This window comes from Eptesicus fuscus, chromosome 21, assembly GCF_027574615.1.
Source record: "Eptesicus fuscus isolate TK198812 chromosome 21, DD_ASM_mEF_20220401, whole genome shotgun sequence".
NCBI classification, from domain to species: Eukaryota; Metazoa; Chordata; class Mammalia; order Chiroptera; family Vespertilionidae; genus Eptesicus; species Eptesicus fuscus.
Window position 1 is genome coordinate 36,617,154 of NC_072493.1, and position 26,444 is coordinate 36,643,597.

At 53.3% G+C, this 26,444-nt stretch overlaps 5 protein-coding genes across 5 annotated transcripts in view; 2 read left to right on the plus strand and 3 right to left on the minus strand.

Annotated features, from left to right (window-relative positions):
- Positions 1–402: 402 nt before the first annotated feature.
- On the plus strand, positions 403–1,770 carry LOC129147825 (interferon lambda-4-like). The gene is made up of 5 exons (XM_054711362.1): positions 403–570; positions 967–1,038; positions 1,125–1,268; positions 1,477–1,551; positions 1,705–1,770. The coding sequence occupies exons 1-5, from the start codon at positions 403–405 to the stop codon at positions 1,768–1,770; spliced, it is 525 nt and encodes a 174-aa protein (XP_054567337.1).
- Positions 1,771–12,925: 11,155 nt separating this feature from the next.
- On the plus strand, positions 12,926–13,459 carry LOC103284707 (syncollin). Its single transcript, XM_008140038.3, has one exon. The coding sequence runs from the start codon at positions 12,926–12,928 to the stop codon at positions 13,457–13,459; it is 534 nt and encodes a 177-aa protein (XP_008138260.2).
- A 1,724-nt stretch (positions 13,460–15,183) lies between these two features.
- Positions 15,184–18,327, minus strand: LOC129147778 (F-box only protein 50-like). The gene is made up of 6 exons (XM_054711119.1): positions 18,315–18,327; positions 17,333–17,395; positions 17,201–17,252; positions 16,253–16,348; positions 15,614–15,752; positions 15,184–15,498 (listed from the first exon to the last, which is right to left on the minus strand). Exons 1-6 carry the CDS (start codon positions 18,325–18,327, stop codon positions 15,358–15,360), a joined length of 504 nt encoding a protein of 167 aa, XP_054567094.1. The 3' UTR covers positions 15,184–15,357.
- Positions 15,705–26,444, minus strand: part of LRFN1 (leucine rich repeat and fibronectin type III domain containing 1) — a 65,388-nt gene continuing 54,648 nt past the window's right edge. The window contains exon 3 of the transcript XR_008554977.1: positions 15,705–15,752. The gene's annotated coding sequence lies outside the window, so the exon portion shown is untranslated. The remainder of the gene's footprint in view (positions 15,753–26,444) is intronic.
- LOC129147779 (interferon lambda-3-like) lies at positions 21,877–23,343 on the minus strand. Its single transcript, XM_054711120.1, has 6 exons — positions 23,334–23,343; positions 23,049–23,230; positions 22,650–22,727; positions 22,249–22,392; positions 22,063–22,146; positions 21,877–21,975 (listed from the first exon to the last, which is right to left on the minus strand). The coding sequence occupies exons 1-6, from the start codon at positions 23,341–23,343 to the stop codon at positions 21,877–21,879; spliced, it is 597 nt and encodes a 198-aa protein (XP_054567095.1).

Consider the following 26,444-nt stretch of genomic DNA (forward strand, 5'->3'; position numbering starts at 1 on the left):
CAGGCCTAAGCCAGCATCCCACTGGGCCAGCGTCCAGCCCTGATGTTCCGAAAACTTACCCTGAACGGGGAAGCCCAGCCGCTCACCATCCCTCAGCCAGGCGCATAAAAGCGGCCATGGAGGGGCAGACACCGCTGTCACAGTGGACAACACTCTGGTCAGCTGGCAGGGACGGTGGAAGGCAAGCCCAGCTCCAGCACGGAGGCCACATTGCAGGTGAGCAGTGAGGGGAGAGAGGCTGAGGGTAGGAGGGCGCTCAGGGCCCGCAGCCTCTCTCTCCCGCTGTGGGTGCGCCCAGCCAGCCCCCTGCCATCCGTCCCCTGCCAGTGTAACAGGAGGCAGGGGCCGGCCCGGGCCTTCCCCTCAGACTCCCCGACGTCCCTGGCTTGTGCAGGAGCAGAGATGAGGCCCAGTGGTGCAGCCGCCGTGTCCGTGGGGCTGTGGGTCTTGGTGACAGTGAACGTGGTGGCGGACCCCGCTGTGACTGGACCCAGGCGCTGCTCCCTCTCTCACTACCGCTGGTTGGACCCCAGGGCGCTGGAGGCGGTCAGGGCGCTGAGGGACCACTACGTGAGTGATGCCCAGACCCCAGTCCAGGGGACGCCGGTCCTGCCAGGGTCGGGATCCTGGTCCCCATCCCGAGGGGCCCGGCATCCTGGCGTCACGCAGGCGCATCTGGGATCTCAGGGTCTGAATTCTGACCAGAGGCACCCTAAGCGCAGAAAGCACCTTCCTGCCATTCACAAAAGGGCGCCCCCAGGCGGACCCGGCTCACGTCGGGGTGCGGCGCTCCGCAAGGGGTGCGTTTCATTCCCCTTTCCGTCCCCGGCGAGCTCCGTGGTTCCGTGCACAACACGCACGACCATCCCGGCCCATTCAGTCGGTTCCGGGCAGGAATCCCCGAGCTCCCCGCGCCTCAGGGCACAGGCGAGGGGCGCAGCCTCAGCCCCACCATTGTCCCGCCAGGAGGAAGAGACGCTGAGCTGGAGGCCGCGGAACTGCTCCTTCCGCCCACGGAGGGGTCCCCCGCTGCCCTGGGTGAGGCCCGCGGGGCGGCGTGGGGGCGGGAGGGCAGGGCCGCGGTCGCGCGGTCGCGCCGTCGCTAAAGCGCCGGGTCCCCGCAGTCGTGCGCAGGGCTCCGCCTGGTGGCCCGGGGCCTCTCGGACGCCCAGGCCGTGCTGAGCAGCCTGCCCAGCCCCGAGCTGTTTCCCGGCGTCGCCCCAACCCTGGAGCTGCTGGCGTCCGCGACGAGGGACGTGGTGGCCTGCGTGAGTGTCCCCGGCGCCCGGCCCTCCACCCGCGCCGGCCTGCTCTGCGCTCTCCCGCCCCACAGCTGGGTTCTCGCGGAGCCCCAACCCGTCCAGACACGATTCGCGTCCCGCTGGTGTCCGCGGGGCTGGGCTGGGAGGCTCGTGGGCTGGGTGGTGGGAGATGGGTCCCTTCGCCTCCTCCGTTTACCTCCTGTGCCCCCTCCAGCTCGAGCTGGCGCGGCCCGGCTCCTCGAGGAAGGCCCTGCGGGCACCCAGGAGGCGCCCCCACAGGCGGAGAGCTGTGAGTGGCGGGCGCGGAGCGGGTAGACGGCAGGGCCGGGTGGGGTGGGGTGGGGTGGGGCGGGGTCGCGTGTGGTGGAGCGGCCGGGACCCAGGAGCCCTTGACGAGGAAATCGCTGCCTCAGCCCCGCTTCGCTTCCTTCCCGGGTTCCAGGACTCGCCTGGGTGCCATGAAGCACCATCATCTTCAACCTCGTGCGCCTGCTCACGTGGGACCTGAAGCTGGCGGCGCGCTCGGGGCCTTGCCTCTGAGCTCCGGCGCGCTCGGGGCCTTGCGAGGCGGGACCGCGGCCCTGCAGGCGGCGGCTTAGGTCGGGGCTCCGTGCTGCCCTTTGGTCCAGGCAGGTCTGCAGCCCGTGGGCGCTGGAGCTCAGGAGACTCTGCGGCCGCCCGCCGGCCTCACCTCGATGGCCTGCGCTGAGTGCGCCAGGGAGCGCGGGGACTTCTCCGGAGCGGACAGCGCGTCCCCTGGCAGCGGGGACGGTTCTGCAGAGGGCGGTGCCCTGAGGTCCTCCAGGGTCTGTGTGGCACGTGCTCCTTCCGCCACGTTCCCTTCTGCCTCCAGCTGGAGAAAGTGCTCTGCTTTCACGGACTCGGCGTTTAGACGGGGCTCACGGATCATCCAGGACAACCTCTCTCTTTTAACATCTATAAAGCTCAGTCACGGGCCGGGTGGGGTGGGGTGGGGTGGGATGGGGTCGCGTGGGGTGCGAGGTCCTTTTGCCAGGTCACATAAGGGATTCACAGTTCCAGGGATTCGGCTGGGCGTTTGGGGCCACTATTCTCCCACCACAGTACGTGTGTGATGGGTGCGTGTGTGGTTTCTTCGAGGGCATGTGAGTGCATTTTGGAATGACCTCCATTTGGACATGGTGTATACTTCTTTTGATTTATTGCTGAATTCTATGTGTTAATATTTTGTTAAGGATCTCTGTGTCTGTGTTCATTGCTAATTTTTGTGTGAGGTAATAAATTTACCTCAATTTTAAGCTAGTGGAGTTAGGACTTTCTGTTATTTGCAGCCAAAAACATTACTAGTGATACACCTGGAAATGAAAGGCAACTTTCCCTTGAAGTTGAAGAATTCTGGCTGCATGGGCTGTTCTGCCTCGACCATTACCTGGGGCTGTCATTGGTGTCCACATAGTCAGTATCCATAGGAGGGGGGATGAGAAGATGGATAATCCGGGGCTGCATCTCAGGGAACCAGGCACTTCCACCGAACCTCATCTCTGTGACATCACTATTTCTCCAAACCTCTGTTTTTTTGAAAGTTTCACTACAGGTCTTTCAAATCTGCTCTGCTTCCTCATAGCCATGTCACCGCCACATCCTCTCTGTCTCCAGAGAAATTACTTTGTCCTCTTCCCTCACACATGCTGCCAGGCAGAGATTCCTCACCATCGACGCTGCTCTCCTCCCTGTACCCACCCTGCACCTGCTCCCCTGTCACCGTGGGTGAGCTGCCTTCCTTCCTGACTAGGGCCAGTGCCTGATCATGGTCCCTAGTATGTCATTCCTCCATCAATTACCCCTCTCTTACTCTCTATTTTTCAAAACTTCCTTTCTACAAGTACCTGCCCATTAGCAGTCTCCCCCTTTATACCACCCCGTTCTTCATCCAGACTCTTTTCTCCTGCTACTATTTCTCCATCTCTCCTTTCCGCTGGCCCCGTTTCCTCACCCACTCCAGTCTTCACAGCCCTGGCTGCTGGTTTCTGCCCCCAGAGCTCCACTCAACACCAACAGTCTCTTCATAGCTAAACCCTGTGACTGCTTCTCCAGTTCTTATCCCAGAAGACCTCTCAGCAGCATCTAACCCATTCCTCATCAACTCCTTCTTGTAGCTGTCTCTCACACTGATTTATGTGATATCACACTCTTCTTGTCTTTCTTTAACTTCTAGCTGCTGCTTCTCAGTCACATTTTCTGGTTCTTTCTTCTTTCTGCTTCGTAAGTACTGGAGCTTCTCCGGGTTCTGTCCTGAACTCTTGTTTCTCTTCCCTTTTTACTTCTCTCTGGGGTCATCTCAGACTCCCTGGGCATAACCTGGAGCTGGAGACCAGCCACCTTCTCGATGATTACCCTTGTATCAGTCCTCTTAGACTGGATTATGCTATAGTAACAAATGGCCCTTAAATTTCAGTGGCTTATAACAACAAAGGGCTATTGCTCAATCATGCAATGACCATCTTGGGTAGGCCGAGTATCAGCTCCTCATGAGATCCAAGATGAAGGGGCAGCCCTTGGATATTTCTGGTCTTAGAGTATAAATAAGCGCACACAGTGGACTGTGCACTGGCCCTTACTCTGCTGAGAAACGATAGGCACCGCTTGACCTCCCACCCCTATTTCATTGGCCCAAGCAAGTGACATAACCAAGCCGGAGGTCAACAGAGCAAAGATTTGGACTCCTCACTTCTGAAGGAAAGAAGATATCTAGAATGATAAGTAGTTGAGCACATCCTAAATTCATATCTTCAACTCTGATTTTAAAGACAAGGACAAATTAGCTTCATTATTGTGCATAGAAACCAACTCAAGTTCAGATCCAAACTGGACCACCTTAAAGGTTTGTTTGCCATCCTCTGAATAATGGTCTGTATAAAGGAACTAGCTAGTGGGAACCCCCCTGAAAAGGGCTACTGTACAGGGCGGAGAAGGCAGTACCAGTGGGATGCTCTCCATGGTTCTGAACACCACTGTCTGCTAGACTAGAGGAGGGTGGTTTCTTCCATCCCTGGGACTTTGGTGGATGCCAGCTAATTCCAGCACTTGCAGATTTTTGAAAAATGAAATGTTGTCACACATCATATATGGTTTTAAAACAAATAGAACTATCCTACTGTGTGTAAAATATGTTTATCAGGGATTTTTTTTTCCTTAAACAATGGAAAATACCAACTCAACTTGATTAAACCAGGAATTTATCATCTCAACAAGAAGCCTAAGGGTGAGATAGATCAGAAGTTGGCTAATTTAGGAAATCACATTAATGCTACCAATAATCCAGATCCTTCCCATCTTTCAACCTGGCCATTCTCAGCATTTCAGCCTCCTCCTCAAGTTAGATCTCCTCATGATCACAAGGTGGCTACAGGAGTTCCAGACATTATATCCTCTTGGCAACGTCCAAAGGAAGAAAAGAGACAGCATCTTACCATGTGTCTTTTTTTTTTCACTGAGGGAAATATTCCCCAGAAGACCCCTAGAAAACTTAGCCCATACTAATATCTCATTAAAAATTGCAACGCCCTGGATGTCCTCATATCCCTTACTCTGCTCTACTTTCCCCCCATCCGGACAGGGATTCTTGTCTGTCACCTCTATGTTCCCAGCACCCAAAACAGTGCTGGCACATGGTAGGTGCTCAGTCGATATTTATTGAAAGAATGAATGACCATCACATAACATAAATAAAAATATTTTTAAAAAATAAAATAATTTTATTGATTTCAGAGAAGAAGGGAGAGAGACACACAGAAACATCAATGATGAGAGAATCATTGGTCAGCTGCCTCCTACAGACCTCACACTGGGGATCGAGCCTGCAACCCAGGCATATGACCTGACAGGGAATTGAACTATGACCTCCTGGTTTATGCCACACAAACTCCTTGCCATTCCTCCAATACGCCTTTGCACTGGCTGTTCCCTCGGTCTGGAGTGCTCTCCCCCGCAGTATCACCATAGCTCCCTCCTTCCTCTCCTCGAGTCTTGGCTCAAATGTTTCTTCTTTTTGTAAAATACAATTTTATTGATTTCGAGAGGAAGGAAGAGGGAGAGGGAAATATAAACATCAATGATGAGAGAGAATCATCGATTGGCTGCCTCTTGCACTCCCCCCACTGGAGATTGAGCCCACAACCCGGCATGTGCCCTGACCAGGAATCGAACTGTGACCTCCAGGTTTATAGGTCAATGGCTGAACCAATGAGCCATGCCAGCCAGGCAAATGTTTCTTCTTAAGACCCCTCTGACCACTGCATTCAAAATTGCTCTTACCCTTGCCCAGCTGGCATGGCTCAGTGGTTGAGCATCGACCTAAGTACCAGAAGGTCACCGTTTGATTCCTGGTCAGGGCACATGCCCAGGTTGCAGGTTCAATCCCCAGTGTGGGGCATGCAGGAGGCAGCTGACCGATGATTCTCTCTCATCACTGATGTTTCTATCTCTCTCTCCCTCTCTCTTCCTCTCTGAAATCAATAAAAATATCTTTTAAAAATAAAAATTGCTCCTACCTTACTCAATTCTCCTTGTCTGCCTCACTTCTCTCCACAGCATGCATTACAGTTGGGAAGAGAGGCAATAAACAAAATAAAATAAATAAAATGATTAAATGGGCAGTTGGACATCCCTTGAGGGGTCTCAGATTGGAGAGGGTGCATGCTGGGCTGAGGGACACACACACACACACACACACACACACACACACACACACACACACCCGTGCACGAATTTCGTGCACCGGGCCTCTAGTATATAGATGTCAAGTTTGCGTTTGTTCCCCCTACAATGTCAGTGGTATTACATCACTCCTGGGCCAAAGCTTTCAACGCCAGTGCAGGCTTCACTTACTTTTTCCCATGACCACAGACAGACAAGGATCCATGTGTTGGCTGCTCTGTCAACCTGACCTAGGACAAGGACAAGCAGAACCCAAAACTGACCTGTGATGAGCACGTGGTGGGGAAAAACAAATCAACCCCTGCAGGTTTATTTGTTACTGTGGCAAAACGCAGCCTGTTTTAACTGATGGGTTCATTGTCACCATCCATTTGTGTCTGTGAAAAGTAAATGAGAACATGTGTTCTCTGCCTTTGGCAGAGAATCAAGGACATAGTAGGGGCTCAAAAGGTGGTAGCTGTCCTTGGCATTCTTTTTATTGTTGTCACAGTCATTATTTTCACTACTACTACTTTTTAAAGCAAATATGGTATGATTCTAGTTACATGAGGTATCTAAAATACTCAAAATTTATAGAAACAGAAAGTAGAAGGGTAATTACCAGAGTCTGGGGGAGGGGAAAATGGGGAGTTGTTTAAAATGGAGTTTCTATAGTGTTGTTTTAATTTTTTTGTTGATGTTAATCCTCACCTGAGGATATTTTCCACTGATGTTTTAGAGAGAGTGGAAGGGGGGGGGGGCAAGGAGAGAGAGAGAGAGAGAGAGAGAGAGAGAGAAACATTGATGTGAGAGAAACATCAACTGGTCCTGCATGCACTCTCACTGGGAACAACCTGCACTCATGGCAGGGAACAACCTGCAACCCAGGTACATGTCCTTGATCAGGAATGGAACCAGCGACCCTTTGGTCTGCAGGCCAACGCTCCAACCACTGACCCATGCCAGACAGGAATGTTTTTCTTTTTTTTAAATTAAATCTTTATTGTTGAAAGAATTACATATGTCCCCTTCCCCCCCCCCATTGGCCCCTTGTAGGCCACCCCCTCCTCTTCCCCCTCCCCAGGCCTTCATCCCCCTATTGTCCGTGTCCATAAGGTATGCATTTATGCATCCATGTTCTTTGGTTGATCTCTTCCCACCCACCCACTCTCCCCTGCCTTCCCTCTGAAGTTCCACAGTCTGTTCTATGGTTCTATGTCTCTGGATCTATTTTGTTCATCAGTTTATTTTGTTCATTACATTCCACATATCAGTGAGATCATGTGATACTTGTCTTTCTCTGACTGGCTTATTTCACTTAGCGTAATACTCTCCAGGTCCCTCCATGCTGTCTCAAAGGGTAAGAGATCCTTCTTTTTTACTGCTGCATAGTAATCCATAGTGTAAATATACCACAGCTTTTTTATCCACTCGTCTACTGATAGGCACTTGGGCTGTTTCCAGATCTTAGCTATTGTAAATTGTGCTGCTATGGACATAGGGGTGCATACATTCTTTCTGATTGGTGTTTCTGGTTTCTTAGGATATATTCCTAGAAGTGGAAATACTGGGTCAAATAGGGTTCATATTTAATTTTTTGAGGAAACGCCATACTGTTTTCCATAGTGGCTGCACCAGTCTGTGTTCCCACCAGCAGTGCACTAGGGTTCCCTTTTCTCCACATCCTCGCCAGCACTTGTTGTTTGTTGATTTGTTGACAGTAGCCATTCTGACAGTAGCCTCATTCACATTTTGATTTGCATCTCACTGATGATCAGTCACTTTGAGCATTTTTTCATTTGTCTCTTAGTCATCTAAATGTCCACTTTGGAGAAGTGTCTATTTAGGTCCTTTGCCCATTTTTTAATTGGATTGTCTGTCTTCCTTTTGTTAAGTTGTATGAGTTCCTTATATATTTTGGATATTAAACCTTTATCAGGTGTATCATTGCCAAATATGTTCTCCCTTACATTAGGCTCCCTTTATGTTTTGTTGATGGTTTCTTTTGCTGTGCAGGAGCTTTTTATTTTGATGTAGTCCCATTTGTTTATTTTCTCCTTAGTGTCCTTTGCCCTAGGAGATGTATCCATAAACATATTGCTATGAGAGATATCTGAGATTTTGCTGCCTATGGTTTCTTCTAGGATTTTTATGGTTTCATGTCTTATATCCATTTTGAGTTTATTCTTCTGTATGGCGTAAGTTGGCGGTCTAGTTTCTTTTCTTCCTTTCTTTCTTTCTTTTTTCTTTTTTTTTTTCATGTATCTGTCCAATTTTCCAGACACTACTTATTGAAGAGACTGTCTTGAACTTAAGCATTGATCTGAATATTTTCCTATATTTATGCAGCACTCAGCATTTTCCTTTAAATTGTGTGCCACCTATAATGTTTATGCTCAGGTACTACCCTGATTGAGACCACTACTTTCTTTTTACTTCTAGTGGCAATTTCACAGACACCAATCTCCTTTTTTATGGTCTGGTGAAAAATGTCAAATCAAGGATTTTTTTTCTTATTATATGAATCAAAATATATCAGGGGATAAAAACAAAACCCAAACCCAGGTATTCTTCCCACTGCATTCCCAGAGTCCTTTGCAATACCTCTGTTATACTTCTGTTTATATTGTGTTCAAATGTATTGATTGACCATCTGACTTTCTCAAGAGCTCATGGGTTGGTCAAGGGCAGGCATTCTTCCACTCGAAGAAAAAAATGTGTAAACTGGAGTTATTTATTTTTCTATGATTTGTCCCATTTGTGCTAATAAGCAGCAAGGAAATTGCTTTGGGATGAACATGCTGTGCGTGTCCTCACATGGACATGTCAGTGTGTTACCGAGTTTGAGATTTCATGGGGTGTAGGGGAGGAGTGGTTGGGACTGGGGCTTGTAGGGGATGGTGGCTGTGTGTTTCTGTAGGGGGACATGGTCTGGGACTGTGTTTCTCTGGGACTGTGTATTGAGCATGTGCCTACACTCAATGCGTAGTCACCAATGAGATTTGGTGGCCATCAGTCGCTGACTGTGAAGGAGTGTCCCTCCCCCTGCCCATGTGTGTGTGCCTGGATTGGGGATGCTGTGATCTGCTGTGGCCCAATGGGTCCTGTGTTCCTGTCCCTGGGTCTGCCTCCCTCTCCGGGTCTGCTGGCTGACCCACGTCGCCATCTGTCTGAGCCCATGGCCCTCCTGGGCAGGTGGAACTCCAGGTAACTGCGTCCAAGGTCCAAGCGAGCTGCACTTACTACGTCTCCATCCCTGAGTCTGGGCCCCTGCAGAGTTGGGAGGGTGGGGCTTCTGTGTCCATGAGGTCAAGGACCCTGGGAAGTTAGCAGCTGGAGATTAGATTTCACAGGGTCCTGGAAGGAAAAGAGGGAGAAGGATCCAGATCTGGTCTGGGGCAGGTCCAGGGTCTCAAAATCATTATAAGAATACTCATAATAGCTCCTATTTATTTGTTTATTAAATATATTTTTATTGATTTCAGAGAAGAAGGGCGAGGGAGAGAGAGATAGAAACATCAATGACGAGAGAGAATCATTGATCGGCTGCCTCCTGCACACTCCCTACTAGGGATCGAGCCCGAAACTCAGGCATGTGCCCTGAACGAAATCGAACTCTTCAGTCCGCAGGCCAACGCTCTATCCACTGAGCATAACTGGCTAGGGCAATAGCTCCTATTTATTAAGCAACTACCATGTGCTGGGCACTATATTTCATGCTTTATATATTTATACTAGAGGCCTAGTGCATGAAATTCATGCCGTGGGTGGGGGGGTCCCTCAGCCTGGACTGTGAGAAGGCGCATGTCAGGCCGAGGGACCCCACTGGTGCACGATCGGGGCCAGGGAGGGACTTGGGAAGTTGGCTAGCCAGGGAGCGCTCCAGGGCATGTCCAGCCCCTCTTGCTCAGTCCCAATTGGCTGGAACCCATTAGCAAGCTAAACTACAGATCGGAGCGTCTGTCCCCTGGTGGTCAGTGCACCTCATAGCGACTGGTCAACCAGTTGCCTGTTGGCCCCCTAGTGGTCAGTGCATGTTATAGTGAGCGGTTGAGCAGCCTTAACATATCATTAGCATATTATACTTTGATTGGTTGAAAGCCCAACCGGACGACTAGACACTTAGCATTTTAGGCCAGTGGTCGGCAAACTGTGGCTCGCGAGCCACATGTGGCTCCTGAGCTGCGGTTTGCCGCTCTGTTGACTAATGAGTTTGCCAACCACTGTTTTAGGCTTTTATTATATAGAATTTATGCTGTTATCTTATTCAATATTACATATTAAGTACTTTTTAATGTTACATTTATAAATAACAATTATGTGGATTATTCATGTTTATGAATATCTTATTATATTAGTTATAAATTACTTTAATAGAAAGTAATTTTATGTGATCATATTCTATTTCTAGTATCATTTTCTATTACCCTATTGAAGGTAGGAGGAAACTGAAGCTCAGAGAGGTGAGTTCACAATGTCACTCAGCAAGCAATGCTACTCAGCAGGGTGACAGAGTCAAAACTTGAACCCACTTCTGTGTCCCAGCCTTTGGCTTTTAATCACTGCATTACCCTGGCCAAGGTGGCAGACAGCATCTGAGGAGGCCAGTAGGGAGGGAGTCTTAGCTGAGTGGCTGGATAATAGCTAATCACCGTCGGGGTCATGTTGTGCTGTTTTACATTTATCGAGGCCTTAGTGTGCGCCAGGCTTTCATGACAGTGATGACGCCACATGCTCCTATGGCACTTGGTGGGCCCGGCGGTAAGTGCTGTTATGTGCATTGGTCCCCTGACTCCTCACACCAGCGCTCTGAGGTGGGTACCACCATTGCCTCCACGGGGCCCCGAGATGGAAGCATGTGCGGAGGCTCGTGAAGGAGCTGGGATTTGGTGCCAGGCTGCTCCTTTCACTCTTGAACTTCCCATTATCCCTTAAAGTCTTCACAACAGTCCTATAGCGTAGGAAGAACGATTACCATTTTACAGATGAGGAAACTGAGGCCCAGACTTGCACTCACCCACAGAACCACAGGTTTGAACTATTGTCTGAGCATTTCACCCACCCTTCACTCTGCTCTTCTCTGGCAGGAGACCAGGAATGTCAGAGAGCCTCTGAAGGGCCTGGGCCAGGCTCCCGGGGCCCGGGGCCCTGCCCCAGCCTGAGATCCCAGGCTCCCTCCCCTTCCTGTCCTGCTCCCTACCTTTTCCTTTGGCTTATAAGCTGCTGGGCAGGCCAGGTTTCAGCATCGCAGGCAAGAAACAAGGACAGGCTACACTGGGGCCCAACACGAGCCAGCAAAGAGGAGGCCATGCGCTGGTGCCAGAAGTATGATGGGACCATCCTTCCTGGAAAAAACTCCCCTGTCTACACAAAAGGCGAGGGAACTATTTTCAGCAAAATGTGCTGACTGGTAAGCCCTCATTGTGTATTACAAGAATTGTCTCCTCTCTTGCATTACACTTTTGTTTTTGTTTGTTTGTTGTTATACAAGTTTAAGATTTTTATACAATTGGATAGATCCTATTTATGTTATAGATCAAGATCTCCAACCTCATGGGAAATCGAACTCTCTGCCCTCCCGCCCCCTCCCAGGCTTATCCTTCTTGGGTTAAGGGGGCTGTTTGATACCTTGTCAATTTGTAAGCACTCTTTACCTTTTTTAAAAAATATTTTTTTATTGATTTCAGAGAGAAAGGGAGAGGGAGAGAGAGATAGAAACATCAATGTTGAGAGAGAATCATTGATTGGCTGCCCTCTGCACGCCCCACACTGGGGACTGAGCCCACAACCAAGGCATGTGCCCTTGACCGGAATCGAACCTGGGACCCTTCAGTCCTCAGGCCGACGCTCTATCCACCGAGCCAAACCAGCTAGGGCTCTTTACCTTTCTAGCTATTTTCCCCAAGCCTTTGCACATTGCCTTGCAATGTGCGGTGTGGTGTGTTTTTAAAATTGATTTTCTAGAGAGAGAAGAAGGAAAAGGGAGAAAGAGAAACATAGATGTGAGAGCAAACATAGATTGGCGCCTCCTGCATGCCCCCTACAGGGGATTGAACCTACAACCCCACAGTTTCCTCCCCCCTCCCCCACATGTGCCCTGTCAGAGAATGGAACCAGCTCCTTTCCCTGCACTGGACCAGCCCCAACCAACTGAGCCACACCCGCCAGGCGGCCTTGCAATAGTGTTCATTTTTTGCTTTTAAAAATAGATATCTCTATTGATTTCAGACAGGAAGGGGGAGGGAAGATAGAAACATCAATGGTGAGAGTGAATCATTCATTGATCGGCTGCCTTCTGCAGGCCCTCCAGCCTGCACCCGGGCATGTGCCCTGACCTGGAATCCAACTGTGACCTCCTGGTTCATAGGCCCACGCTCAGCCACTGAGTCACACTGGCCGGGCTGCAATGGCTTTAAGTGTTACACAATAGGCCTGTCTCATACTTCACAGGTTCTGGTTTCTGAACTTGGTCAGCAAGATCTGCCACTCCTGAGTGAAGGGGCTCTTCCCTGTCCCTCCTCCTCACCCCCTGCCCTCCACCCCCCTCTCCCAATCTCCAGCTTCTACTTTCCCAAGGTCTTGGGACCTGCCCAGCCTGAAGGCCGAGCCGCGCCCCCCCCCCCCTCCCTCAGCCTCTCCTGTTGAAGGAGGTGGGGTGGGGTGGGGTGGGGTGCTTCATTCCTGGTCAGTGTTTCCGAGCTCCTCCTGCCTAACCTATTAACCCTGCTCCCCTCTGTGCTGCATGTGACCGACCCCAAGTCCTGTGCATTGACTTCCTGGGTAACTTGGCTTGCTACACAGACTCCTAAGCGGCTCCGTTTTATACGAACATGTCCATCTTGTATTTCTCCTTGTGGGACTGCGACCTGGACTAGGAAGGTCTCCCTGCTCGCCCTCCCCCTCCCTCGCAGAGTCCTAATCTCGCAGCTTGTCCCTTCCCACGGTCAGGAGCATAAAAGCGAGCAGGGGCGCGGCCCCGCAGCGTCACCATGTCCCCGCTGTGCCCACTGCTGCTGGCCCTGGCCCTGGTGGCCATCCCGGGTGTCCGAGGCGCCTGCCCGGCACCCGCTGACCTCAAGAGGCCCGATGGGACACGGACGTGCGCCAAGGTCTATGACAAGAGCGACCCATATTATGAGAACTGCTGCCGAGGCGCCGAGCTGGCCATAGAGCCGGGCACCGATCTGCCCTTCCTGCCCTCGGACTGGAGGAACGTCATCTCCTCACTCGTGGTGGCCCCGCGCTGTGAGCTCACCGTGTGGTCCCGTGGCGGCAAGGACGGCAAAACTCACAAGTTCACCGCTGGTGTCTACCCGCGCCTTGAAGAGTACCGCCGGGGCGTCTTTGGCCACTGGTCCAACGCCATCTCCTCCATCTACTGCAGGTGCCCTGCTGCCCCCCCCACGCCCCCACCCCCGCCACTGAGCACATCTGCTTCCAGAGCACAGAACCCAGGCCCCCACCACCCCCAGCTCCAGTTTGCCCAGACCCCTGAGTCCCTGACCCAAATTGGGAATCCCTAGACCCAGTCCTGGAGGTCCCCCTCCCTTCTCACCCGCATCCCCTCCGCTAAGCCCATGCCCCTTGGATCTCTCAGACCAGTTCTGGGATTCTCAGCCTCAGAAGTGGCCCAACACCTTCTCCATTTAGGGAGCACCCCCCACCTTCCTGAGCCCCCAACTGCCTACCCAGAGCTGCACTGCCCAGGGAGGGCCACGAACTCCTGAGCTGCCCAGCCTAGCTTGGGGATGGGGAGCCACCCACCCCCTCACCTTGGAGTCCCCAGAACCAAAGCCAGTCCTTCCCGCTCCCCAAATCATCAGATCTCAGAGCGGCCTCGGGCCTCCCAGACTCTACATCTGACCCAGACCTCACGACCCCAGACCCAATCCTGGGGACACCCTGTCTGGCCCTTATGCTCCCTAACCACCCACACCCTCTGGGGACAGCTCAACACCAGGACCCAGTCCCAGGCGCCCTGGTAAGGCTCTGAGCATTTGGAGGCCCTGAGCCCACCCTGCGCTCACATATGGGACCCTAAATGGAGCCACGGTAGCCTCCGAACCACCACACCTGCCCACCCCACAAGAGCTCCAAGAGCCCCTGCTCCGGAAGTGGGAGCCCAGCCCAGCCCACACCTTATCTCGGGCTCTAGAGCTCCCCAAGCCCTGGACCTCTGAGCCCCGGGCACTTCCTGGTGATAAGTTTTTATTCTGTTGCAGGTGCTACTGATGCCTTAGAGGTCCCTCATCTCCAGCCCCTACAGAATGAGGAGCCCCTCTCCCGGCCTTGTCCCCGGGGCCTGCTGAAGGCCCCAAGTCCCAAACGGGGAGAGCTTCCTGCCTGCTCCCTTCCTTCCCACCTGCCTTCCCTGCAATACAGTCCTTATGAAGCTGCCCCTGTCTGCCATCTGCTTGTGCCCGGGACCCAAGTCCACACAGGATGGGGGTGGGATGGGGAGACAGCAGGGGGTCATGCCAGGACCAGTCCTACCTGGGGCAGTGCTGTGACTGGGGACACACCCATGGATTTGGGTGCGCACAAAAACACCCCCCACAGGAAGCAGGTGTGGCATGCAATGGTACCGCTGCTGATGCTTCCCAGACCCTTTGGGACATAGCCCTTCCCTGAGTGACCCCCAGCTGCTCTGGCCTGCCAGGGACCCCCAGACTCCGGATTCATGCATGAGACAGCAGGAGGCCTTCAAGGGCCAGCCCAGGCTAGGCCAGGGTCTGTGCTGAGACCTGGCCAGAGCCTAGGACTTACGGGTTGTTCAATACTTCATCCCTCCCCTCCCTACACATGGAAGACACTTTAGTGCAAATTTGCATATTTCTGCAAATGTGAATTTGCAACCTATCCCCACCCCCACCCCCAGGGCTGAGGCCCTTGATGGATACCTGGGTTTGGGGGCCCTTAGGAGAAGCTAAAGAAGAGAACGGAGGGTCTTGGGGGGAAGGACAGGTATGAGGACAGCTCAGGGGAAAGGACAACTTGGGGTTGGAGGGAGGAGGAGAATTCGGGGAGATTCTGAGAGCTAAGAAATGTGGGGGAAAGAGTAGGTGGAGATGCTAAGAGACCATAAGTTGGGGGTATGTGAAGGGGTCAGAGGTCAAGGGAGGCGTGGGAGGTGGAGGAGGTGTGAGGTGCTGGAGGGTCACAGGGTAGAGGGTGTGGAGGGGGCTGGGAACTCAGCGAAGGAGCAGAGATGGCACAACACTCGGAGCGCTTGGGCGCAGGTGCCGGTGGGTCAGTCAGCAGGGATTTATTGAGCACCTCCTGTCCGCCGAGCACGGCCTCGGGAAGACGGGGTCCCTGCCCTCCTGGAGCCCCGAGCGAGCAGGGGAAATGCCAAGGCGTCGGAGGTTCGGGGCGTGTGGAGTCCGACGTTCGGGACGAGACCAGGGGTCCCAGCAGCCGGTCACTCCCTGAACTGCACGGACACGGAGGAGTCCGTCACCCTTGTGCGCCGCAGCCCCCCAGGCTCCTCGCGGTTCTTCGTCTTGTGCAGGAAGTGGACAAAGCGCACGCCGGGGCCGTACTGGCGGAACACGTGGGACACCTGCGGCAGTGGCGGGTAGAAAGAAGTCCCTATCAGGGCCCGTGAGCCCTGCTCCCCCTCTTCCCGGTGAGGTCTGGGACGGGTCTGGGCTGGCAGCTGGGGCAGGGAGTCTCACCTGGACCCAGCGGCCAGGAGGGCCCCGCCCCGAGGTCCGGGGGGCCACATGGTGCTGAGCGATGGTGGTGTGTCGGTCAGCTGCCAGCAGCCAGACGTGCAACTCATAGACACACACGTCCAGCCGGCTGTCCTCAAACCTGGGGTGGGGGCAAGCCTTCAGCTGCCTCCTCAGCCCCAACATCCCGACCCCAACTTCTTGCCCCAGTCACCATTTAGCACCACTCACTGCCCCCCTCCCCCCCACCCCGCCCGCTGCCCGCCTGCAACACAGCAGACCCAGACAGCCCCGTGCCCTGCCCTGTTGGGATTCACAGTCCAGGGGGGCGGGCAGTGCCCAGCAGGAATAGTCAGGCCCAGGGCGGGGGCTGGTCGGGGAAGGCTTCCCGGTGGAGCCAGTGTCACTGACTCCTGAAGGACAAGGACGAATCGTCCTGAGAAAGACAAGCATCTGAAGAGGCAAGAAGGGCCGTGGGCCTGGCATGTTTCACACCTGAAAGCGTCAGAGAGAAGGGGCCGCAGAGGTGGGCAGGGCTGGGAGGGTCCTGGTGGGAGGCTCAGACCAAAGGGGAGGGCGGGGTGGGCGGGGCTTGCGCTTTGGGGAGCCCCGTGTGCACCCTGGCGGGGTGCAGGCACCTACCAGTCCATGACAGTGATGTCTGGCTGCTCGTCATCAAGAAGCTCCTCCCACAGGCCCTCGGCCAGCAGGTCCACACACTGATGCTTCACCGTCCAGCTGTGGGGAGGGCACAGGGGGGCGGGCTCTGGGACTGCTGGCGTGCTTGGGCCTCTCCCAGGTCAGCCTGGCCCCAGGGAGCAGGAACCCTGATCACAGCACCCTCCTATCCAGGGTACGCAGATATGGGCGCCGGGCCCTCACTGGGCACCTTATAGTCTCGCTTCCCATCTCCCTCTCAGCAGGTGATGCATTCTTTCTTTTTAAAAAATATATTTTTATGGATTTCAGAGAGGGAGGGAGAGGGAGAGTGAGATAGATAGAAACATCAAAGATGAGAATCTTTGATCGGCTGCCTCTTGCACACCCCCTACTGGGGATCAAGCCTGCAACCCCTGCATGTGCCCTTGACTGGAATCAAACCTGGGACCCTTCAGTCCGCAGGCCGATGCTCTATCCACTGAGCCACACCAGCCAGGGCAGGTGATGCGTTCTGAACCCTGTGTTGCAGTGAGGAAACCGAGGCTCAAGAAGGGAAGTGCCTTGCCCAACCTCAAGCAGCAAAGAGGCTCCAGAGCCAGGGTCCCAACCCCGAGCGTCTGTGACTCTGAGCCCCTGACTTACACCATCTCACCCACTGCCCAGAAGCGGGGCTCAGATTCTCGGGGCCTGGGGACTCGCCTCCTCCCAGGGGAAGAGGCTCAGCAGAGGAACAATAATAGCTGCTACTTGTGAACACCTACTATGTGTAAGCCAGACCTGGCCAAAGCCTGTGCTGTGTGTGGCAGGTGACTAACTGTGTTTACAGAGCAAGAAACGGAGGCCCAGAGAGGCAAAGCCCTTTTCTCCAGGCCCCACAGCAAGGAAGGCCGGAGGAGGGAATCCCGCGCAGGCCGGGTCCCGGCCACTCACCTGCAGTTGTGCTGCAGCTGCTCAGTCCTGATGTACCACCCACGGAAGTTGCCTGCCCGGTGGAGGAGCAAAGGGTTAGAAAGCGCAGTGTGTGGGGCGCCCTCCCCTGGGGCCCAGCCCCCAAGCACTCACCCAGCGTCTCCAGGGGCTGCCGAGTGGGGCCGGTAGGGGGTGCTGGCTCATAAATGTTGATGCCTGAAATGGGCAGGTGACACACACCTCAGGTCTGCTGGGGCTGCCCCTGTCCACCTGCTCCCCGCACCCTGCCCCCAGGGCCCCTCTGGAAGGGCAGGGAGCTGGGCCGCCCACCAGGCCAGACCAGCCTGGCAGGGGTGAGTGAGCCAGGGCCCAGGGAGAGCCCTGAGCATGTCCTGGGGGAGAGGGACCAGGTGCGTTCTGGTGAGGCAGAGACCGGGGGACAGGGAGGCACCAAGAAAAAGGCACTTGGACTACAGGTAGAGGGGGGGGCGGAGGCGGGCGCAGGAGGAAGGAGCGAGCCGGGGTGACAGAGACACAGGGAGAGATGGAGACACATGGCACAGAGGGAGACAGGCCGGGAGACAGGCGGACAGAGAGCCTCGAGGAAACAGACAGAGGTACAGATAACAGAGACACAGACACAGAAACGGGGAGAGAGGGACCAGGGACCTGCTGGAAAGAAGAGACAGACGGTCTGGGTAACCCACTTCATGGAAGAATCACCTGGCAGCCCCTTTGGGGTTGGGGGAGCACAGCCGATTGCCGTGGAACAGCCACTTCTGGAAGAGCAGCTTCCCGGTGTGGGGGGGTGGCTGGGGGGCGCTTAGGCGAACGTGTTGATGGAGCAGGACCTTGTTCCTGCATGTCTTGGGGCGGGGAGGAGTCATACTGTGGCAGAGGATTCAGGGCATCGGCGAATGACACCCATTGAAGGCATGTCCTCCATCACTGACATTCAGCAAAGCTCCGCAAGTGTCAGCACCTGGGATTTCTCTGGGAACCAGGCAACCATGGCCCTCGGCAGACGCACTCCCTCACGCAGCATCAGCCACAATTAGAATGATGAGTATTAAGGAGGGAACTGCGGTGTCTATTGGGCCCAAATTGTATTTCCCAGCGATGATCACAGCAATACCTCCCTCCCACATGCTCTGCTGCCATGTGACACTGCCACTCGGCCATCAAGAGGAAGTCTTATTTTCACTATCCCCTTGAATCTGGGCTTGGCCAAGACTGCGTGAACCAATAGAACACAGTGTCAGTTCTGGGCATAGCCATTAACCAGCCTTCGGATTTCACGTCCAGTCGCTTAAACACTGCTCTGAGGGCAGCCAGCCCCAGGTAAGAAGCTCACCTACTCAAGGACCGTGGTGCTGAGAAAAGTCTGAGTCACGTGGAGAAGCAACTGCCCGGCTTTGCTCCAGCAGACAGGTAGCCATGTGAGTGAGCCACCACTGACACCCAGCCCCCCAAGCACTCAGCTCCATCAGGTCCCAGATGACATCTAACTGGGACCCCGGGAGAGACCCCAAGTGAGAATCACCCACCTGAGGGTGAACAGGACACAGAGAAAGGTCAGGCAGGGACAGGTGAGAGGGTGCTGGCTAACCTCCCCATGGATAACAAAGACAAACTCTGGGCAAACGGATTTAGAAAACCCAACTATTTGAAGGCACTGGAGAGCAACCAGAGGCAGGCAGAAACAAGAGTTCTCCCATCTTCTAAAGAACAGACCAGGCTGTGAGAATAAGTGTGTATGGCTTCTTCTCTGGGCACGGGCCTCTGTCCATGTGGCAAGGGGCAGCTTGAACTCAAGCAGAAAACCAGTCATTGACTCCGGGTATCAGACACCAGAGTTTGGGGCTGCGAGAGCAGTAGGAAATTCAGAGGAGAGAGCCCATCATGGAGGGAGCCCCGGAGGGGAAGACCAAAGTCAATGTCCTGAAAGGAAAAAGAAAGCTCTCAGCACAGGATTCCATAGCCACTGAACATGTCCCAGCATACTGAAGGCAGTGAGCTGGCTGCTCTCATTCCTGCCATTCAGCAAGAAAGGAGAAAGGTGACGAGGAGGGCATGGCCCTGCCCTCTAAAGGAGCAGCTCATAAGGGGCTCAGATCACTTCCACGCGTATGTGTCGCCAGAGCTTCGGGCCACAGGTGCAGGGATGGTTGAAGAGTGTTGTTTTAGTGGAACACTCTTGAATCCACTTACAAGTCAGGGGTTCTCCAAGGAAAGGAGGAAGAGGAGAATAAACAGAGAGACAGCTGTCTGAAGTCTCTGCCTCTCCAGCTCTGTGGATGGTCGTATGATTGTGTGATGGCTGGAGCTGTGGCGTCCATATTTTGGTCATGAGGGGAGACAGTACTAATACTCTGAGGATGGAGCATCAGCCAGAGATAAAGAGCCTGGATCCACTATGACATCCTGTCCTCTAAGGCAGCACTTGTTCAAATCTAAATACTATGTGAGCCACAGTGTCATTTAACATTTTCCAGGAGCCACATTTAATAGAAGTAAGTCAAAAGAAATGTGTGAAATTATTTTACATATACTTTATTTGACCCAATATATCCAAAATATTACTGTTTCAACATGTAATCAACATGAAACCTATTATTAATGAGATTTTACTGTGGATAAAAATTCTGTACATCCATCCACCTATTTCCTAGCTTTGTCCATTGAGAGGGGGCAGAAGCAACAATATTCCTGTAGCAATCAGCCCACCTAGCACTCAGATTGCGATTTTTTAAAAAAATATATTTTATTGATTTTTTACAGAGAGGAAGAGAGAGGGATAGAGAGTTAGAAACATCGATGAGAGAGAAACATGGATCAGCTGCCTCTTGCACACCCCCTACTTGGGATGTGCCCTCAACCAAGGTACATGCCCTTGACCGGAATCAAACCTGGGACCTTTCAGTCCGAAGGCCAACGCTCTATCCACTGAACCAAACCGGTTTTGGCTCAGATTGCGATTTTTTAATACTGTCTCCACGAAGAGGAGCCAGAGGTCCTTGAAGAAAAGGCTGGTTCCAGAGCTGAGGCAGGGGAAGTACAAGGGGAGCCTGGAACGTCTTATTCCAGAAAGCAAGGAGGTGCTCAGAGGATGAGGGGACCCATGGAAAGGGCTTAGGAGCCATCTTGAAAGGGTTCCCATTAGCCTAATCGAGGGCACTTCCAGCATCAACTGAAATTATAGCAAAGAATTACAATGCACTGAATGAAATAAGAATTCAGTAGTCCATGCCGTTATCAATCAATTGGCAAATACATGCATGACGGAGGGGAGCAAAGCTCTTCCTAAGAGTAGAATGCCAATGAATAATGTGAAAAGAGGGTGAAGTTATTTGATAACTGACATAATATTAACATTCAGGCTGTGGGCTCTGACCACCCGAATGTCCCCTCTGTCTGAGACCCTTTGGACACCATCAGGGGATGCTAAACTGAATGGGTTGAAGTTTGAGAAGTAACAGGTATTTGCATAGTCTCAAAGTCCCTCCACATATTTATTATAAAGAGAAAAATAGTAATTCTACCGTGGAGAAGCTTGGCGGGCACCATCTAAACATTTTTAAAAAATAAAATCTATTCCAATTGCAGAGTCTATTTTATACGTAGAGCACAGCTCAACCTTCACTAGCTACATTTCAAGTGCTGAGCTACATGTGATGTGTGGAGCATATTAAACAATGTAGCTCTACATGGACCCTGCAGTCTAGACTTCTCATCACGTGCATTGATCAATGTTGTTATTAAGGCACATTTATTTCATGTGATTTACATACAACAGAATGCATCTAAGTGATCCACTCACATGCCCTCAAAGAAACCACACACGCACCCATCACACACGTACTGTGGTGGGAGAATAGTGGCCCCAAACGCCCAGCCGAATCCCTGGAACTGTGAATCCCTTACGTGACCTGGCAAAAGGACCTCGCAGAGGTGAATGAGCTTTATAGATGTTAAAAGAGAGAGGTTGTCCTGGATTGTCCGTGAGCCCCGTCTAAACGCCGAGTCCTTAAAAGCAGAGCACTTTCTCCAGCTGGAGGCAGAAGGGAAACGTGGCGGAAGGAGCAGGCAGAGAGATGCCAGGCGCGAGAAGCACGTGACCCGTGGCTGCGGGCTCTGAGATGGAGGTCCATGTGCCAGGACCTGCGAGAGGCGGGCAGGAGCTGCGGCCGGACGCTCTCTGCAGTGGGAACGGGTACCTCAGGGCCACCACTGTAGGGAGGGGGGAGAACTCTGCCAACAGCCTGACTGAGCTTGGAGGGGGCCCTCCCTGCCAAGGCCTCCCTAGGAGAATCCCACCAGCCACACGTGGGCTTCAGCCTGCGAGACCCCTGGCGGGGAAAGAGGCTGAGCCACCCAGCTCTCCTCTATGGAACTGGGAGACACTGACCTTGCTGGTGGGCAGATGCTAAGTCTGGGATGCCTTGTGATGGCGGCGAGAGAAAACTAATCCGCACTATCATACACGCAGTCCCCCAGCACAGGAAACATCTTTTTCTTACCATTTATTTGAACAACTCTTACAAAAAGTAGAAAAATAAATATGTTGTCGGGCCTGAGTTTGACAATTCACACACATAAATACATAAATACTGGTTGCGTGGCAATAACTTAAGGAAAGTGGGGGATGCATAAATAAAAGCCAAGATGCCGGGACAGGTGGCGGGTGGGCCTCAGGGTCACACACACAGGTCTCCATCAGCGACACATTTCAGGTCACGGGCGAGGAGGCGGAAGAGGTTGGATGTGACAGAGGCTTCAAGGCAGCCACGGGATTCCTGTGGAGAGGAAAGGACAGGTCAGTGGCTTCTCATCATCTGGGCCCCAAGTTGTCCCCAGACACTGGTCCCTCCCCAGGCGCTCACCTTCTTCTCAGCCTCCTGGAGGCGGTGCAGCCATTGGTGGAGGTGGCCCCGGGGCCTGGGGCCTGTTGTGGACTCAGCTGGGACCTGTGGGCACAGGAGGATGGTGAGTGACCAGGGTCTCAGGCACAGGGGGACATATGGGTGGTCAGAGCCCACAGACATGGCCTGGGGGCCCAGAGCACTCACACAGGCCTGAAGCGTGGAGTGGATGTGGCGCAGCGTGCGAAGGGGCTGGTCCAGGATGGCCCCCAGGGTCGAGTTCGCCACGGTGCCCAGGACCTTCAGTGTCAGGGCCAGCTCAGCCTCCAAGGCCACAGGGCGCTCCGGCACCTGAGCAGGGCAGACAGACAGGGGAGGGCTGCATGTGAGGGAGAACGGGAGAGGAGGGCTGAGGGAGGACCCGGGGAAGGGCAGGAGAGAGCAGAGAGGGAAGGTCAATGTGAGCAGGTGAGGAGAAGAGGTCAGGGGACTGCTGGGGAGGCGAAGACACAGGGAAAAGGGAGAAGGAGAAGGTGAAGGGGCCACCGAAGAAGCCAGAGGAGCGGGGCCAGGGGAGGGCAGGGCTGGGCCCGAGTCTCCCAACTCACCTGCAGCTGCCTCAGGTCCCGGGTCCTGGGGAAAGGGCGGGAGCTGCAGCTCCAGTTCCTCAGCAGGAGGGACTCTTCCTGGAGAGCAAGGGCAGAGGTCAGCCCACAGCTGGAGGGCTGGAGGGTGACCCCTGCAGTGGGTGGAGGATGGCTAGCACCAGGAGCAGGGGGCTAAGGTCCCAAAGGATGCTAGAGGCATCTCCAGTGCAGAAGAGCAAGAGTCAGCCCACAGCAGCAAGGGCAGTGGGTGGGCCACTGTGCGAAGGGTGGAGGTTAGCCCGGGGAAGGAAGGGTACAGGCCCACCTTGAGCCAAATGGGCCTGTGACCCACAGAGGGAAGGGTGGAGGACTCGCCTACAGCGGGGAGTGGGGGGAGCCGAGATTGGGGGGGAGACTCACCAAGGCGTCCCTGGCCCTCCTGAAGGCCTCCATCTCTTGTGGGGGCAGAGACTTGAACTGGGCCACGTAGCAGCCCCTTGCGCCCAGGAGGGTCCCCAGGGGCGTGGGGACGGGAACTGCTCCTGTGCTGGTCAGCACCGTGGTCATCAGCATCAGCACCAGCGGGCCACACCCAGCCACGGCTGTGTTAGGGAAGGAAGGATGGGCAGATGAAGGGACAGAGTGTCAGGGCGGAGGGTAGGGGTGTGGGGAGTGAGGGTCATGGGCAATGACATGGAGGCTCACCCAGCTTCATCCTGGTCTCTGGTCTCTGGTGTCTGGTCTCTGCCCCAGGGGGGGGATCCAAGTGTCCTCTCAGAGCCTGTCACCTGGGTCTCACTCAGCCTTGTTTGGTGTCTCTGGCCTCGGTCTCCTCTTCCAGGTCTCAGCCGGCTGCTCGGTCTGTGTCCCTGAACTTCCAGCTCGGCTGCGATGCAATTCCTCCCTGAGCTCCATGGTGCAGCTTTTGACCTGCACAGGCGGGCAATCCCAGCTGATGTAGGAAAAGTGAAAACACACCTGCCACTAGGGGAGGCCCCAGGCTGGGGAAGCCCATGCAGGGCGGGGCCTTGAGCCAGGTGAGCAGCTGGAGCGAAACAGAAAGTGACACACACTCGGGTTCTCCTACAGGAGGTGAGGTCCCAACCGGATCTCAGCATCAGGGCAGCCTCAGCCCCACAAAGAGGGGTTGCCTTTCCGCAGGACACCCCCTGCAGGGAGAGGAGGAAGGCACCTCCAGGGCTGTTGCCACCAAGAACCTGGAACTTCCAAGAAGGAGGCTGTCAGGGCAGGGGAGAAGATGAAGGGAGAAGGCTGCTCGGGGGAGGGAGGGGTGGAGGAGAGAGTCAGCAGGACAAAGCAGCCCAGAATTAAGAGAGGAGACCAGCTCTTCCCTCCCTCCCCGACCAGGTACCGGGAAAGAAGGGGAGGAAGGGAGCTGACAAACATCTTTAATTGTCCAGGTCGGAGGCACCCAGGGATAGGAGTCTCTCCTGGGGAACCGGGGGGTAGCCCAGGGCTTCAGGGGATCCTGCCCAGTTGTGACAAATGCCTCCATTCACTCACCAAGTATTACTCAGCCCCCACCATGTTTCGGGCAGTGCTCAAGGTGCCGGGAACAGAGCAATGAAAAAAAACACACCCATCAAAGAAAACTTGTTGGAGCTTTTTTATAAAAAACAAACAACTTTACTGTATTGATCTTTAGAGAAGGAAGAGAGAAAGAGAGGGGGGGGGGCATTAATGTGAGAGTGAAACATGTATGTGAAAGAGAAACATTGATCGGTGGCCTCCCGCACATGGGACAGAACCCCAAACCTGGTCATGTCCTCTGACCTGGAATTGAACCGGCGACCTTTCACAGGGGAGCACGCTCCAACCCCTGAGTCACACCATCCAGGGCTCATGGGCTGTTTTCCTAGAGGGAGTGAGGGAGGGGCAGGTAAGCACTCAGTGTATATTACATCAGGTAACAGAAAATGAAAGCACAAAAGTGAGGTGACAGCAGAGTGTAGGAGGGGGCTGCACTGAATGAGGCCAGAAAAATCACATTTGAGCAAAAACTTAAAGTGAGGAGTGAGCCATGTGAAGATCTGATAGGAAAAAAAGACACCCCCCCCACCCCCGGATCTGGGGAGCACTTTATGCCTCACCCCATCACGGAGGCTTTGCCACAATGTAGTATTGAAGCCATGATAACATCAGGGGCACATGTAGTTTGCCTACATTTTAAATATGAGTAACATTGGTAAAGTGAGTAAGAAGCTTAGTGTTGTGATGTGTTTTAAAAATAAAGTTTCCCGCCCTAGCTGGTTTTGCACAGTGGATAGAGTGTCAGCCTGTGGACCGAAAGGTCCCAGGTTCGATTCCAGTCAAGGGCACATGCCTGGGTTCCGGGCTTGATCCTCAGTAGGGATCATGCAGGAGGCAGTCGATCAATGATTCTCTCTCATCATTGATGTTTCTATCTCTCTCTCCCTCTCCCTTCCTTTCTGAAATCAATTAAAAAATGTTTATTAAAAAAATAAATAAGTAAAATAAAAATAGTCTCCTGCTTGGGCAGTGTGGCTCAATGATTGAGCATCAACCTATGAACCAGGACGTCAGGGTTGGATCCCTGGTCAGGCACATGCCCAGATTGTGTGCTTGCTCCCCAGTAGGGGCCATGCAGGAGGCAGCTGGTCAATGATTCTCTCATCATTGATGTTTCTAGCTCTCTCCCTCTACTTTCCTCTCTTGCTCAAATCAATAAAAAAAAATGTTTTTAATTATATATATTTTTTAAATATATTTTCATTGATTTCAGAGAGGAAGGGAGAGAGAGGGAGATAAAAACATCAATGTTGAGCTGAAACCGGTTTGGCTCAGTGGATAGAGCATCGGCCTTCGGACTCAAGGGTCCCAGGTTCGATTCCGGTCAAGGGCATGTACCTTGGTTGCGGGCACATCCCCAGTAGGGGGTGTGCAAGAGGCAGCTGATCGATGTTTCTCTCTCATCGATGTTTCTAACTCTCTATTCCTCTCTCTTCCTCTCTGTAAAAAATCAATAAAATATATTTTAAAAAAAACAACATCAACGTTGAGAGAGAATCATTGATTAGCTGCCTCCTAGGGATGGAGCTCACAACCCCAAGAATGTGCCCTTGACAAAAATCAATCCAGGACCCCCCATTTCACAGGCTGACAATCTATCCACTGAGCAAAACCGGCTAGGGCTAAAGATCTAAATATATATATCTTAAAGAGCATGCACCATGGAGCTAAAGGGTCTGGGATTCAAACCTGGCTCTGCCCTCACTGGCTGTGTGACCTTGACAAACAGCCCTGCAGCTGGCAGCAAAGGCCTCAGGCACACAGGCTGGGACAAATAAAGAAGTGCACTCGATTGTGTGTGGAGGGGTGTGTGGTTACTTAACAGAGACCATTAAGTGAGACCACCCTAAGCCTCCACTGGAAGCTTTATAGATGCTACTTCAATGTACACGACTCATCCGGAAAGGAAGGATGATGATGCCATTGTATAGATGAGGAAACTGAGGCCACAGAGAAGTAATTTGCCCAGTCACACCATGATTAAGTGGCAGGGTCAGAGTTGAACTCAAGTCACCTGATGGCCCTGGCTAGGCGTTTTTAACCGAAAAGTGCCGCTCAGAGTGATCACAGGGGAACAACCAGTGTAGATGCAAGAATATTTAATAATGGGAGACAGAGGAGCCCATTACTCAGGGATTTCACAAATACAAAAGACGCACGGGTAACAGAATCCAACATACTGCAGTAACCTAAGGACTTCAGGCCCTTGCCCTGCCAAATCCCTCAGGGATGGGCCTCTCCAGTGGAGAGATGCAGCGTCACAGA